This window comes from Rhinopithecus bieti, unplaced genomic scaffold, assembly GCF_001698545.2.
Source record: "Rhinopithecus bieti isolate Rb0 unplaced genomic scaffold, ASM169854v2 scaffold_1599, whole genome shotgun sequence".
Taxonomy (NCBI): Eukaryota; Metazoa; Chordata; class Mammalia; order Primates; family Cercopithecidae; genus Rhinopithecus; species Rhinopithecus bieti.
In genome coordinates, this window is record NW_016804139.1 from 6542920 (window position 1) to 6559683 (window position 16764).

Sequence of the window (16764 nt, forward strand, 5' to 3'; positions counted from 1 at the left end):
GCTGCTGCCTTGCGGTTAGATCGCCGCAGACTGCTGTGTTAACAATGAGGGAGGCTCCGTGGGCGTGGGACCCTCCTGGCCAGGTGAGGGATGTATTCTTCTGGTGTGCCCATTGCTTAAAGCGCGGTATTGGGGTGGGAGTTACCTGATTTTCCAGGTGTTGTGTGTCTCAGTTCCCCTGGCTAGGAAAAGGGATTCCCTTCCCCCTTGCACTTCCCAGGTGAGGCGATGTCTCGCCCTGCTTCAGCTCTCGCTGGTCAGGCTGCAGCAGCTGACCAGCACCGATTGTCTGGCACTCCCTAGTGAGATGACCCCAGTACCTCAGTTGAAAATGCAGAAATCACCGGTCTTCTGTGTCACTCGCGCTGGGAGTTGGAGACTGGAGCTGTTCCTATTCGGCCGTCTTGCTCCGCCGTTAGATCCGAGGCTTCTAAACTTATCATCGTGATTTGAAAGATTCTGTTTTCACAGTGCACCAGATTTGTTAAATAATAGGAAATTCCTTTTTTTCCCCCTGCTGTTTTCTTACTTGAAAGTCTTAGAAAAAATGAAAATGCACAAATACAGTGTCTTGATTTGACGCATGCAATTGTTGACATATTCGTTAGCTGGTGGAGCTTTTTCTTAGATGAATGAATACTTTACTGTCCAATTATATTAATAACTCTGGGATCACAGGGATCTCAGTCACTTCAGGACTTCCTCTGCAGATCTCTTGGGATCTGTGGAAATCACTGGGCTCCAGGACCCCTAAGGTCCTTTCTAGTTTAATATCTTGGATTTTATGAGAGTAGTGCAACACCACCATGTCAGAACAGATGAGAGAAAACAAATTCCTCTGTATAAGTTAACAAAAACTACACAAAAGCTGATGTTTGTAAAGCTGGAGTTAGTTTATTTCTGTCCAATTTGGGGGACATCTTAATGACTCTAAGGTGCCTCGTTGCTCAGTTGTTAAAGTTCTGCTTTACTAGAGATCTCCCAGAACTCTATTAATTTGAGTTAACTTCTATCTCCATATATTTCTACTTGGTTTAGGCAGAGCAGCATGCACTATAGTACTCGTTCTCTTAGATTTCTAGGTGAGTAAAATGTTCAAAGTCCAGGAGTCCAGCAGCTCAGGTTTTAGCCCTAACTCTGAAATTTAATAGTTGTTTGACCTTAGGAAAATCTTACTTCATGCTAGATCTGTGATTTTTAACCCAGGCTGCATACCAGAAACCTAGGAAGCTAGTAAAATAACTAGGCTACACCCTAGACCTAATAAGTTAGAATGTCTGAAGCTGAGGCTCTGGCCTCAGTATTTTTAAGAAACTCTTTGAGTGAGCCAAATGTTCTACCAGGGTTGAGAACCCCTGGCTTCCATCTTTGAGGTCAGTGTAGCTCTGCCTTTCCAGTCCTAGGCCCACCGCTCTGGTCATTTAGATTCCTGGAGTACTGTTCAGCAGGGGTTCAAATTTCTTGTCACATCTCCTTTTGACTTTTGAAAAGATTCTCTTGAGCCCTCCTTTGCTTTTCTCTTTCCCAGAAATATTTTGCTAATCCATTAATTAAATAAACTATTATTGAGAGCCTCATACAGGCCAAACAACTGTTTCAGGTGATGGAAATTCAACAACCATAGTCTGAGCAAAACACACATAATCTCTGCTTTCTTGGAGTCTGCAGACTGGTTTATATTAATCAAATGATCATACAAATAGATACTTCATTATAATCTGTGACTGTTGGCATCAATGTTATTTTTTTCTTATAATGAGAAAAGCACAGAGTGGGAAAAAAAAAAACTTATAGCAGGGGCCTGGTCCCTCTGGGAGGCCAAAGACTGCTTCTGAGAAAGATGACTGAGCTGAGATCTAAGTATGAATTCAATGTGAAAAGAGAGTTCTAGACAGAAAGAATGCATATTCAAAGGCCTCAAGGCAGGAATAACCTCACCAAAGTCTAGGAACTGAAAGAAGATTCACCAGAGCACAGGGAGCTGGGGTGGGTACCTCCAGGTGAAGTTGTCCAGACAGATCCTTCCCAATTTATGTAGAGTCTTAAAGGCCATGCTGAGGATTTTATGCTTTATCCCCAGGGTAATGGGAAGTCAGAAGGATTTTAAACAGGGGAACTTACAGAGTAATTTTGTTTTAGAAAATTACTGTGCTTGCATGGTGAATAACAGATGTGGGGGGTGGTAGGAAGGACATGGGGAGACCAGTCAGGAGGCTACTACAGTTTAGCAAGCAAAAAATAATGGTGGCTCACGCCTGTAATCCCAGCACTTACTAAAGTGGCCTTATTAAAATGTGGATTCTGACAGTAAGGCTGGGTGGGATCTGAGACTTGGCATTTCCAGTAAGTTGCCAGGGGAGGCCAATGTTGTGATTCTGTGGACCATATTTTGAGTGACAAAGCATTATTCTATCATTTAATCTTCGTAGAAATCCTAACAAGTAAATACAATCATCACCACTTTAAAGATGGTGAATCTGAGGTCAAGAGAGGTTGAATACTTTGGCAAAGACACTGAGCTAGCAAGGGCAGCACTGGGATTGGGCTGCAGGTCTGCTTCCTTTCAGAATCCTCACCTTTACACACCAGACAAGGCCATTTCTCCCTCTAGAGTGATGTGCTAGGTCCCAGTCTTCTCTCTTGGCTAGCCAGGGCTTGCCACAATCACTTGTATTTACACATCTCATCTTTCCCTGTCAGGATTAGAGGCACTTGAGAAGTGCTGTGGGAGGGGATCAGATAAAGAAGGATTCCCTCCCCCAGGTAGTGAGCTACTGGCTCTTCTCCAGTTCTGATAATTGGCACTATTTTTTCATGGGGTTAACCTACTGGCATATAAGGCAAGTCATACTTCTGTGGGAATGGGTGAAGACTCTTCAGAAGAAAGGGGTAATCTCCCAAGCCAATCCCCCTGAGAAAATGCAGAGACTGGGACATGAAATTAACCTTTGGAAGGCAGTTTGACTTACATGGGAACCAGATCTCTCTCTTTCTTTATGGCCCAGCGGTTCTCAACTTGGGGTACACGTCCAAAACACCTACAGAACTTTTCAAGAAAATGCCAGGTTCTTGCTCCAAATTAACCCAGGGTTGGCCTGGACATGTGTGTTGTGACAAAGACTTACCACTTGATTCTGATAGGCAGTCCTGGTTATGAACTCATGTCCAGTTAGGAAATTGGAGAAGCTCTTCATAAGAGCTAGCAGAGCTTTCTCTGAGAACTTCATTCCTTCGCAAGTCTGGGATCATGGGAAGGAAAAAGGTCTAGAGCTGGGCTTGACAACTTGTTCTGGGGCCTTCCCACTTCCCACTGGGGTGGCCTGTGTTCCCCATCCTTTCCTCATGGTACATCCCTGGCCCTTACGACCCAGTAGTGCCCCAGGCATTGCTGTGCCCACTCCTTCTGGGCATTCCCTTCAAGGCAATGAACTCAGCTGGCTGGGAAGTGAGAGCAAATCTCATTAGGACAATTCTCAGTGATGTATAAATGCCAGCCTGCATAGGGGATTTGGTTGTTGATAGCTCCTTAAATTGCAAGCCATGTTGTGGAGTAAAAAATTCCAGTCATTGTTAGATGATATTTATTTTTAAAGGGGTGGATTGGAGTATTTTCTCTGTGCATTGTTAGCCAGGTCTGCTTAGGTGTCCTTGATCTAGGAATCTGAAAATTTCAGAAAAGCACAATTAGTTATCATTCTTTTCCTCTTAGGCCTCCAGATAGGTCTCTCCATCCCCGCTTCCTGTCCTCCTTACCACACTTCTGCACTCTTAGGTAGTGCTCAGCTTGCACCTGCTGTCTCCTCTCTCCTTTTTCTCCTTCCTTCTTTCCTTTCTTACCAATTGAGTGCCTACCACATTGTGTGCATTTGTGGATAAAAAGTAGGAGGGAGGCATCCCTGCCCTCAGGAAGCTCTAAGACTACTGGTGAGACATGGGGTACCCAGACACTTTCAGTGTGATGGGAGAGGGCTGTCAATACGCAGCAGCCCCACATGTCCCAGGAGAGACACATGACCTGGGCATGGAGGGGCAGGAAAGGAGGCCCAGGAGGAGTGTTGGCCTGACCTGAGTCTTGAGGCATTGGTGAGGATGAGCCAGGTCAACATGGTGGAGGAAGGCATTCTGACAAAGTGGCACAGCCTGCGCAGAGTCCTGACTTAGCAACCCAGAACCCCAATAGCTCAATGTGGCCGGAGCTCACACAGGGTATGAGGACACAGGGCAGGGGCCATAGTAGCGAGGATTTTCTACATCCCGTTTGGTACTCTGGTTTTATTTTTTACATTCTTATCTCACATTGAGCTTTCCTAATTAAAAGAAAATGATGTACATCGTGCTCATGACTTACAAATCAAGTGGCAGATCTGATAGAGAGCAACTGCATCCAGGACAACCCCTCCTTCTCACCCATGTCTTACTCACGGAGGACAACCAGTTTTTCTTTCTTTTAGCTCTTCCTTCCTGTCATCACCTCCGCATCCCTGGAATCAAATGCTTCTATCTCTAATTGCTAATCAAATCTAGACATTATCTAGTGAATTTCTATGATGATAAAGATTAAAGAGCACCCTCCACTGCCACCTCTCCTGCATTTCTATTCTGAAGGCATTGGGGAGCTAGCAATGATGTTAAACAGAGAAGTCTCAGGATGATATCTCTGTTTCAGAAAGATCAATTCAGAAGCATTGTGGGGGGTGGGTTGAAAAAGCGGAAATAGGTGTAGGGTAAACTGGATGGTAGATGGCATAGGTTTGCCCTGAGGCAGTAGTTCTGTTAACCAAGGAAAAGGAGAACATGTCAGAGAGAATTGGGAACTGAACGAGTAGGACTGGAGAATGGGTGCCCTGATAATTTACTTTGCCAAACATAACCAGGAAACAGTGTTTTCATAAGGACCCTAAATCTAGAGAGTTGTGAATCAGCATCTCAATCTAGAAAAAAAAAAAGTCTTGAAGGCAATTCCCAAAGAATAGAATTTTAAAAATTAAAAGAAACATCCATCACCAGTTTGGGCTTAGGATTTAATTCTAGGGGTGCAAGGTGGTTAATTAAAAGGGAAGACTATTTTCACTTCAATTTAATGCCCCTTTCCATCTCTGAAATACTGAAATCTTCCTTACCTTTGCAAAGAGTATCTATTCTAAAGCAAGAGCTAACATTATATGTCAGTGTGAAACACTGGAGCTGCCCAGAAAATCTAAAGAAAATCAAAGTGCTTTAAAAGCCCACTATTATCATTATTTATATTGCAACTTTTACACACATATATTATTTTTGTTTTCCAGAGACAGTAGTTTATAAAACAAAGCAAACAAAACCCTACAGAAGGGTTTGTATTCTGGTCTTGGAGAACAGCAAGGAAGGGGGCTCTCTGGAGTCTGTGGCACTTTGCAGCCTGGTTTAAGGATAAGGACCCAGGGACAGAGTGCTGGAGGCAGCTTCTCTAGGTCAGTCAGATCCCAGGTAATGCAGAGGCAAAAAATTGGGGTTTCTGAACACCTCCGTTACGCCCTAGTGAATTTGTGCAGGGGAACGCGTACTTGTAAAGAAACCTGTTGAACTGGTGAGAGGAAGCCCTAGCAGGAGAATTTGGTGACCAAAATTGTCCCCAGCATTAGCGGGTTTCACGTTTTCATTTCCTGAAGAAATGGCTGCTGTGACTCCCTGGCTGGCTTCTAGGGGTGCCCTGATCTTCCCAGCCCTCCTCTCCAGCTTATGTGTGTAGTTCTTTTCTTCCTGAGGCAAGAAAAGATTGGTAGCATTTTTTCAGACATATTGAATCAAGACACAACATTTTAAAAATAAAAATAATTTTTTACAGACACATATATGGCATAGATGTAGTTATTTCTATATTTAATGTTATTTTGTTTCTAAAGTAATGTATTTGTTGTTTATCCTCCTACTCACTACCTGACTCTGTGAAGGAGTAGGCATGTTTTACACTAAAAGACAGATGCTATAGAAACATTAAGATAAAGAAAAAGAACACAGTCCATGAACTGAATTTCAGGAGAGAAGAGAAGGAATTCAAAGATAGTTGCTAGAGCGGAGGACAAAACCAAAACAAACAAAACAAAACAAAAACTCTGAAATTCTTTGGAAGCAAGTAAAAAAAGAAATTTTCTATTATATGATAAAATAAAATTTACTAGTTTCTCAAGAGAGAGACATGTCAGAAAAGCTTACAGAGCATACAATTTTTTAAGCCAAAAAAAAAAAAAAGTGTTGACTGATGTCTGGTCACAGGTTGTTAGACCACAGAGATCTGCACACACACAGACAGAAGCTTCTGTCCTAGTGTCTCTTGGTTCCCTATGTCAAAAGCGCTGCCTCTCACTGGACAGGTGCGTGTGCTGCTGCAGTAGCGTCTGGAGAGATGCTTACAGGTTCCAGCTGATTAGCAGAGCAGGGATAATTGCTGTTTCTTATGCTAACAAGGGATCACATTCTCCCCAGCTTAAATCATCAGCTTTCCTGCTGGCCCCAGGGGACTCTCAACTCCTTTCTTGGGTGCACTATTAGGAGATGTGACCTTGGACAACAGAGCTCCCAAAAGTCAAAAGGCTGCTTGCATGTGTTGAAATTATTTGTGCAATATCATGTGGGAATTTTCTATATGTGAACACAGTTTTCTAGAAAGAAGGTATACAGTTTTTATTATGTTTTCAAGTGAGCGCATAACTTCAAAAAGATAAGGATAATTAATGTAGGATCCTAGCACTACATCTGTGATATTGCATAAGTTTCACCATGAAGTAACATGCATTGAAGTAGGGTGGTCTTCATTCCACCTTGACCCTTGGACTGTACCTTCTACAACTACTGCTCAGGATAGGCAGAGACCCTTCCTCATAGTGTCTCTAGCCCCTTTTCTGCTCTTTTCCATAATGTCAAATCATGATAAAACCACAGTGAATATGTCTGTAGTGCTTTATGATTTATAAAGTTCATGCAAATATATCATTAATGTAAGCTTCACAATGACTCTGGGAGGTAAGCACTGTAGCCTCCATTTTACAGATGAGAAACCTCAAGTTCAGAGATTTTTCCATGAATGGTTCAAGGTCTCACTAGAGGTAGTAGATTTTGGGCCCGTGAGGGAACCTGAATTCTGTGATATGTTTACAGTGTATTCTTCCCCCTGGGAGCCATGATGAGTTTGGAAAAGGTGGACTTTCCACATAGCTGAAACCATCCCAAGCCACTAATACCTCTTCCTGTTGGCTCACTTGATGCTCTGAAATGTGTTCTCAGCTGCTCAGTATATGCATCATAAATTTCTGCTTACAAGCATCTATAGAAAAGGCGATTTTGCTGGATGGTAGCTCAAGACATTAGCATATGTGACGTCTATTAAACCTTGGATACATAGACTCCTGTCTTGGTCACAGAGTTACCCACAATGGCAAGTACAATGGGGGTGGGGTGATGCTGGTGGGAAGGGGAGCTTTCCTTTATTTTGGATGGACTTTAGCAGCTTTCAATCATTTGCGTAAAAGGATTTGACTCTTTGCCCATCAGAAAGCACTTCTTCTGAATTTCCCCACATAGGAGGCCTATGAGACACATGAAGATATCGTCAGGCTGGTGGGGGAGCTGGTGAGCGTCACTGGGGCTGTGATCATCCTGCTGCTAGAGGTGAGGTGCAGGCGGGGTCCAAGCTAAGCCCCTCCCATCTAAGGCCCAGACTGAACCGCGGTCCACATTGTCTTTTTGTTTTGCTGTCCTTTCCCCAGATCCCAGACATCTTCAGGGTCGGTGCCTCTCGCTATTTTGGACAGACAATTCTTGGGGGGCCATTCCATGTCATCATGTGAGTATCCCCTCATTCCAGCCCCCTGCCTTTCCTTGCCAGAATCTTTTCCTGTCTCCAGTTCACTCTCTGATATCTAGGCCTCGGGTCACTCTCACTCCAAGCACTTCTCTCCAGTGGACTTGTAGGTGTAACTGTATGTGTGTTTTAGGTGTAAAGACGAAGCCTGAGTGTGTGGGTCCCACCCCAGTCACCACTGTGCTGTTCCAGTTTGTCTCTCACTCCCTGCTCTCTGCTCCCCCCAGCATCACCTATGCCTCCCTGGTGCTGGTGACCATGGCGATGCGGCTCACCAACACCAATGGGGAGGTGGTGCCCATGTCCTTTGCCCTGGTGCTGGGCTGGTGCAGTGTCATGTATTTTGCTCGAGGATTCCAGATGCTGGGTCCTTTCACCATCATGATCCAGAAGGTCAGTGCTTTCCCAAAGTTTCCTCTGCCTCAGGCACAAGACCTTCCCAGACAGACAGAGGGATGGAGGTAGAGTGGGGCTGGTGGAACCATGGGAGCCTCCTGATCTGTTAGCATTAGCTCCTCAGAGGCAGTGGAAAAGGAATCATCCCACTCTTTCTCCCTTCTCTGTTTCCTGCAGATGATTTTTGGAGACCTAATGCGTTTCTGCTGGCTGATGGCTGTGGTTATCTTGGGATTTGCCTCTGGTAAGGCACCATTCCCTCGTCTACTAGATCAGCAGATCCAGTTCTCCAGACTCTCATTCTTGCTCTCAGTTCTCATTCGCACTTCATTTTGCTTTTTTTTTTTTTTTCCTGTTGGAAGGTGAGTCTAAAAGCACACCCATATTTATAGACCAGGGGCCACTCAGGTTGGCCTAGGAAGGTAAAGTCATGTGTTCAGGGCCAATAACATTCATGTTCACTAACTGCCTTGCACGATCTTTAAAGGAGAGACAGAAAAAGACTTTTGGTGAGAACAGGGCATTAAACAGGAAAGACTGGCCAGTCATGGATCTCAGAAAACCATATGAACAAACAGAGATCGTGCTATGCTTAACACTCCCATGTTTACAATTCAGAAGAGAACATAAAGCGCTCAACAACATATAACTTGCTTTTTTTCTATATGTGGTCATTTAAACTTGAGAAAAAATATGAAAGAATTAGAAACAGGAGACGCAGAAAAACAGCTTGGACAGTTTGAAGAATGACAGAGAAAACAAAAAAGAAGAGTTGTGAAGAGAGACTGGGAGAACAGGGACACACAGGCACCCAGTCAAGGAACAGCCAGTGAAAGTGCCAGGGAGCAAAAGAAAGGAACAGCACAGCAGGAAAACACAGGCAGGTGGAGAGAGCCAGAGGGAAGGAGAGGGTAGGTGGAGGAACAGAAGAGAGTCCTTAGGGAGGGGCAGACAGAGGAAGGCCCAGGTCTGAAAGCAAAAGGCCAGTAGCTCAAATTCAGTCCTCAGTGTCTGCAACGGATCATCTATTAGACAAGAAGAGTCACTAGATGAGCTTTAAGAGTCCCTCCCATCTCTAAAAAGCAATGACTAAGTGCAGAGGACTCCATTACTATCCTCAGGAATTTCCCGTTCAATGGGGATTCCCACAAAACAACAGACCAACAACAACAACAACAACAACAACAACAACAAAACCCCCACCAAAATCTGAAATGTGAAAGAGTAAAACGATGGCTTTCTGCCTGTTTGGAGTTTTCCACCCCAAGCCCTTATGTACCCTTTCCTCCCACTCCCTGGCCATCTACATCTATACATAACACAGATTACAAAATGAGGTGATGGTCGCAGAATGGCTTTCTGTAGATGTCCTCTATTCAGAGCTCTCTAAATGATCACTTATTGGTCATTGCACTTGCTTTTCTCTTAAATAAATAAGGAGGCAATGCTTTGTCATAGACCCTGTTTCTGCTCTCAGAATCACCTTGTGCTTCAGCTCCTTATGCAGAGAGGAGGCTTTCAAGCAGTCTAGTGCTGTCCTGAAGTTCCATTACACTCACTGCTATCCAGTAGGCTCCACCCTGAGCAGGAATCCATTTCCTATGTTGGTTCAGGTTCACTCAGGGAATGTCAGAGTGATGGAGGGTTATCTAGAGGCCATCAAAATAAAAAGGGGCTCTTCTTTTAGTCTGTTCATGTGTTCTGTTCTTTAAAAATTGTTGAAGATTCCATGCATTCTTATAATAACTTGCCTTTTAAGTATTTGGTTTTCTAAAATGTAAAAACCAGTTAGGTGACCTATTATCCATTATCCATACAAACACACACACTGCACACACATACAATTTTGTTGTTGTTAAATGACTGTTACCATGACCATTACCCAGAGTGGTGAACTTAATCATAGGACATCTTAGGGTTAGACAGTTCCACAGGAAACTACGTTTATTAGTATGTAATTATCTGTGCAAATGTATTTAGATATACATATATATCAGAGATAGAATAAGTGCTAACCATGTCCATGCTTATTGTGATAACTCCATTATCCAATCTCCATGTCTCTTCCTGGGTGGAGCAGCGTTCTATATCATTTTCCAGACAGAGGACCCAACCAGTTTGGGGCAGTTCTACGACTACCCCATAGCACTGTTCAGCACCTTCGAGCTTTTTCTCACTGTTATTGATGCACCTGCCAACTATGCTGTGGACTTGCCCTTCATGTTCAGCGTTGTCAACTTCGCCTTCGCCATCATTGCCACACTGCTCATGCTCAACTTGTTCATCGCCATGATGGGTGACACCCACTGGAGGGTGGCCCAGGAGCGGGATGAGCTCTGGAGGGCCCAGGTGAGTGTATTTGTGTTAGTCTTGCTAAGAGGCAGGGGATGGAGAGAAAAATCAAAGTGGAAAATGTTATGGTGAATCATTCTTAAAAGAGTCACAGAAAAACTCAATGAGGCTGTCACCTCAACAGAGGTTTGCATAAAACTGAGGTACATGTGGATAAATGGAAGGGATAGAAGGAGGATTAAATGGAGGATAGTGGCAAGAAGTGGGGTTGTTGCTCACAGGTGAAAAGTAGACCTAGGAGTGATCCTGGAGTCCAGTGGGAACTAGAAGTGACCTTGTTCTGGCATATTCCAGTTTTCAGTTTGGACCTTATCTTCTATTTGCTTCTATAAATCCCTGTTTCTCTATGATCTTTTCTTTATATCATCATAGACTGACAAATATTAGAATTAGAAGTGACCCTCAATGGCCCTCAAGTTGACCTCCTACTTAACATAATAATCATTTATTGGTCAGAAGGTCATTCAATATCTTCTTTAATGCTGATTAGGACCTTATTATCTTTTAAATTCAGGTAGAGGTTGGGAAGAAGGGAGTTTTCCCATATTTTTAAAGATTTTGTTGTTAGACATTCATGTTGCATTGAGCTAAAATCTATCTTCTTAAAATTTCATTCTTTGGTCCCAGTCTTTCCCTCTCATATAACACAGAACACATTCTTCCATATAAGCACCATTCAAATATTTGAATATAGCCATCATTTTTCCCTTAGACTTTTCACTCATTTAGTGATGATCATTTAGACCCTGCTATGTGTTGGCAAACACCTAGGAGCTAGGAACATGAGCATTAACACAACAGACACCATCTGTGCCCTCATGGAGCTGACGGTTTAGTTGGAAAGACAGGCATGAAGTTAATGACTTCACAAAAAGCTGTAACATTACAGCAGCAAAAGTGCCATAGAAAATGTAAGGTACTAGGAAGAGGATGCAACAGAGGAATTGAACTGGGAGGTGAAGACGTGCTTTCCTGAGGGAGCAACATTTAAGATGAGAACCCAAAGGTGAGCAAGAACTAGCTAGTTAAAAGGAAGGAGGGAAAAGGATGCAGGTCAAGGTTAGTAGCAATTAGGACTCTTGGCTACAGGGACAGAAAACCAAACTCAAACAGACTTTTAGATTTTTAAACAGGGGGAGGAGGATGTGTTAGTCCTCGTAAATGAGAAGTTTAGAGAATTAAACTAACTTTAGAGGTATCTGGCCAGAATGCAGATCCACATCTTATACATTACATCCATTCCTCTGTCCGGCTCTCTTTTGACCTCTCTTCTAAGGCAAGCTTTCCCATCGTGTTTGTGAGATCACTTCTAGAAGCTCCAAGCTCCAAAAAGAATGAGGACCTGCATTGCAATACGCAGCTCCAAGGGCCCCACTCATGTTGTGTTCTGTGAGGCTCCTGGTGCCAGGCAAAACTGTAGGCTTTAAAAGAACATCTTTCTCTCTGCCAATTCCTTCCATGTTCCATCTCATGGGAACACATTTGGGTCATAGGCACATCATTGAATCTAAGGGAAGACCAAGGACTAGATAGTGGAGGTGTTGGTGATGGTGGTGGAGGGGAGGTTTGAGGGAAAATAAATTAATGAAGCAGAACTGTGCGAAGCCCAGTCAACTCAAACTAATGCACTGAAAGTGATGAGGCAGCAATTCCCTAAATGAAAACTGGGTGCTGTTACCTGAGGAAGGACGAGGCTGCATGATGGCTCAGGAAGAACAATAAACATTCCTTTCAAGGCAAAGAAGAACAGCTATCCAGGGTAAGAGCACAGAATGACTGGAAGTCCTGAGCTAGGAGGGAACTTGGTGCAATTAAGAAACTGAAAGAAGTGTGGAGTAATGAGGAAGATAGGGAGTAGAAAAACATGAGGTGAAGAATTTGCTATTTTGAAGACTGCCACTCCTTCAATTAAGAAGCCTTCCTGGTTCTGATCTATTCTGATTGGACCCTTTTGTTCATGCTCTAATAGATCATGGTTCCTTTGAAACTAGAATAGTCTCCAATATGATTGGAGCAATGCGGTACAAAGCGGGACCTTGACTTTCCTTACTTGGACATAATGCTAAGAGCATGTAAAGCAGAGTCAGGTCGTTCAGTAAATATACAAATGGCCCTTATTAAGCTTGTGATCAGCTGGCACACCCACTTCTTTGTTCTATGACTCACTTATCTAAGCTTCCTAAATGTAAATGTAGGACCTTAGATTTGGTTTACTTAAATTTCTTGTTAATGATTTTACACCAGCCTTCCAACCTAGTGATATCATTTTATATTGCTTCTGTTGCCCCACTTATTACATATCCCTCCCAGTTTTGTGTCACAGGCATATTTGATAAGCTTCTTTTCCATGTTTCATCTAGGTAATTAATGAGGGCTGAGCAAAGGACAGAATGTGTGGTGGACTTGCTACCAGAAATTTCCCTGCCAACTTTGCAGTCATTAATCAACCCTTTTCCTTCTTAAGATATGGATATTTAATTTGCTGAAAATTCCCTGAACAGTAACAGTATCAATTCATCCCCAAGATCACAGAGATTCTATTTAATCATTTTATTTAAATCAAGATAATTGGTCCATGGCTTTTATATGACAAACAAATTGAGATTAGTTTGGAGTGACTCATTTTCCATGAGTCTGAATAGTAACGTAAGGGTCACTATTTTATTCAAAACACTCACAAAAAGTCCTCTCTCATTTCTTGATGAGTGAAACTGGTTTCACGGTGCCTGGCACAGGCTATGGGGTGAATAGGTGGCTGTTCTCACCACTGACCTCTAGTGTCCTATCTCACTGGTTGCCTTTGGTTCCCTTTGTCAGTGGCCTCAGTGCCTCTTTGAACCTCATGGCTCTTTCAGAGTTTTTCCTGTACCTCTTGCCTCCTTCCAGGTCGTGGCCACCACAGTGATGCTGGAACGGAAGCTGCCTCGCTGCCTGTGGCCTCGCTCCGGGATCTGTGGGTGCGAGTACGGGCTGGGGGATCGCTGGTTCCTGCGGTGAGTGACGGTGTGCACATGCAAAACTGCAGATGTGTATAAGGCCACGGAAGCAAGGGTGACCGACAGGTGTCCTGGAGCCTGCATTAGCTTGTCTAGGGGAGGGGGCTGGAGCTGAAGTGGAGGGGTAGGAAGAATGCTGTGTGTACCTCAGGGCAGCCACGTGTAAAAGGTTGTGTGCATGTGTCCATGCTCAGACGTCAGCATGGGTTACCAGACTTGCTGTCACCTTGTTCTGAGCTGACCTTCATTTTCAGTGTACTTTTGGCTTGGATCTAACTTCCTCCTTCATATTCTGCCCTCATCTCCTGGCGTGACCCTCCTCTCTCCTCAAATTTACTTCCTGAATTGCATCTCGTCATCCTTGTGACACACTTACCTATTAGTTGGCTCTGTTTTCTTTCACATTCCCATGTATTAGTAACACACACACACACACACACACACACACACACACACACACACACACTGTGTGCGTCCTACCACCCTGCAAGCCCTGATTGCTCAGCCTTATCTCTATCCCAGGTTAGCCTGCCCTCCAATCACCTCCCTTCACCTGATCCGCGATACTCTTCCTGTTTCAACTCTGCTCCCTTCTTTCTCCTTCCCTCTTGACCCTGCTTTCTAAATATTCACCTCTACTTCTCCCCTGCTCATCTCTCCCTACCTGGACTGAGTCCTTTCCCCTTTCCCCTCATCAGGGTTGAGAACCACAATGATCAGAATCCTCTGCGAGTGCTTCGCTATGTGGAAGTGTTCAAGAACTCAGACAAGGAGGATGACCAGGAGCATCCATCTGAGAAACAGCCCTCTGGGGCTGGGAGTGGGACTCTAGCCAGAGCCTCCCTGGCTCTTCCAAATTCCTCCCTATCCCGGACCACATCCCAGAGCAGCAGTCACCGAGGCTGGGAGATCCTTCGTCAAAACACCCTGGGGCACTTGGATCTTGGACTGAACCTTAATGAGGGGGATGGGGAGGAGGTCTACCATTTCTGATTAGCATCGCTGTCACTCTTGACCTTACTCCAGATTGGCCTGGGGACGGCGACAGAGATGGAGACCTCTGCCTATGCAAGTGTCTAACTTCTGTGCCTGTTAATCATGGGAGGGTGGGACAGAACAATCCCGAAAGGGCCATACCTCACATTTCACATCAGAATTTTGGCAATGGGCAATGGTCATCTATTGTCTCACGTATTTTCTGGGTTCTTGGAAGTCCCACATCTCAGGAAAAAGGAGGTTGGCAATTAAAGATATGAGGTAGGGATGCTAGATTAATGTCAGGACCATTTCTCTTCTGCCCCACGCAGACCCTAGAAAGTAGTAAGCTGTGAGGCTTTTCTGGCTCCCCAGGGCTTATGTGGGAAGAGCCAGGCATGGCATAGAAGTTGTTGCCCTTCTTGTTTTCCCAACCTCCTGTAGGTCTCTCTCCCCACTTAGCAACCAAACCCCAACTGCAATAAAATAGTCTCTTTATTCTTGCCTTCTTTAATTTTTTATTGGGGCACAATACATGTCACATAAAATTTACTATATTATCCATTTTTAGATGTGCCACTCAGTGGCATTAAGTACATTCACATTGTTGTGTAACCATCACCATTATTCATTTACGGAACATTTTCATCATTCCGAACTGCAACTCTAATCCCCATTGAACAAAAACTCTCCAGTTATCTCTCTGCCCCGGCCCCTGATAACCAATATTCTGCTTTCTGTCTATGAATTAACTATTCTAGGCATCTTATATAAGTGGGATTCTGCAATCTTAGTCCAAAATCTGTGACAGTTTATTTATTCATCTACCAATGGACATTTGAGTTTTTCTACCTTTTGGCTGTTGTGAATAATGCTGCTATGACTATGGTATACAAATATCTGTTCAAGTTTCTACTTTCAAATACTATGGGCATACACCTAAAAACGGAATTGCTAGACAATTCTTATGTTTAATTTTATAAGGAACTGCCATACTGGTTTTCATAATAGCTTTCACCATTTTACATTCCCTTCTAATGGGTGTGAAGTGGTTTCACATTGTAGTTTTGATTTGCCTTTCCCTAATGACTAATGATACTGAACATGTTTTTATGCATCTATTTATTGGACATTTATATATCTTCCTTGGACAAATGTCTTTTCGGTTTATTTGTCCATTTTCGAATTAGGTTTTTGTTGTTGTTGAATTGTCTTATCTTTGCTCTTTGAGGCTCACAGTCTAAAGTGTTTGCATCCTGGTGTATGTATGGTAAATTAGGCCTATATTTGAATGGCCTAATCATTTCTTTTCCAGGACCCTCCTGCTCTTTCCCTAGCAGTTAATCATCCTTGTGCCAGGAGGCAACAAGCTCCTGCTTGGTCTCCTGACACAGCCGTCCTCCATTCCCATCCGCTTTTCCCCACACTGAGTTGTGAAAGGAACAGCAACAATAGAGGAAGGGTCATCCCTCTCCAGGAGGGAAATTAGGAATCATGTGTCCAGGGCACCCATTATAGGTGCTCATGGGCAGCCTCTCTTGTGTCTCCAGCACTATACTTCTAGTCCCAGCCCCTATCATACCCCTTAGCAAAAAGCCATGTCAGCTTTCAGAGGACTGTGGTCTGGGATAACAAAGAAGTAAGTGGTATTTGTGAAACCACAGACAGTTAATTCAGATACACTAGCTCAGGACTGAGTGCCCAACAGTGAGGGATCACACAATGTGTATACACATGCCTGCACACACTGGGACACAGTGGTGGCAGGGTGTGTAAAACTGCTCAGTCAACATCATTCTTCTTTATTCTTTTCATAGTGGAAGCGCTTTAAAACTCTGCTTCATAGTCCTTTTTTTTGAGACGGAGTCTTGCTCTGTTGCCCATGCTGAAGTACAGTGGTGTGATCACTGCTCACTGCAGCCTTGACCTTCTGGGCTCAAGTAATCTTCCCCCCCCCTCAGCCAAGTAGGTGGCACTACAGGTGTGCACCACCACAACCAACTAATTTTTGTATTTTTTTTAGAGATGGGGTTTTGCCATGTTGCCCGTGGCTAGTCTTGAACTCCTGGTCTCAAGCAATCCATCTGCCTTGACCTCCCAAAGTGCTGGGATTACAGGCATGAGCCACTGAACTAGCCCTGTAATCTTTTTAATACTTGCCTAACTTGTCTATAAACTCACATGACTTTTGATTTGAGCCCTTGGACTACC

The 16764-nt window shown here is 43.8% G+C and overlaps 1 protein-coding gene across 1 annotated transcript in view; it reads left to right on the top strand.

The window, feature by feature from the left end:
- The window catches only part of LOC108525818 (transient receptor potential cation channel subfamily V member 5-like), a 24129-nt gene extending 7657 nt beyond the window's left edge, over positions 1–16472 (top strand). Inside the window, exons 2-8 of the mRNA XM_017866638.1 lie at positions 7555–7641; positions 7740–7816; positions 8062–8227; positions 8408–8474; positions 10311–10579; positions 13469–13575; positions 14277–16472. Coding sequence (XP_017722127.1) covers positions 7555–7641; positions 7740–7816; positions 8062–8227; positions 8408–8474; positions 10311–10579; positions 13469–13575; positions 14277–14571 — 1068 coding nt within the window. The 3' untranslated portion in view covers positions 14572–16472. The remainder of the gene's footprint in view (positions 1–7554; positions 7642–7739; positions 7817–8061; positions 8228–8407; positions 8475–10310; positions 10580–13468; positions 13576–14276) is intronic.
- The last annotated feature ends 292 nt before the right edge of the window (positions 16473–16764 follow it).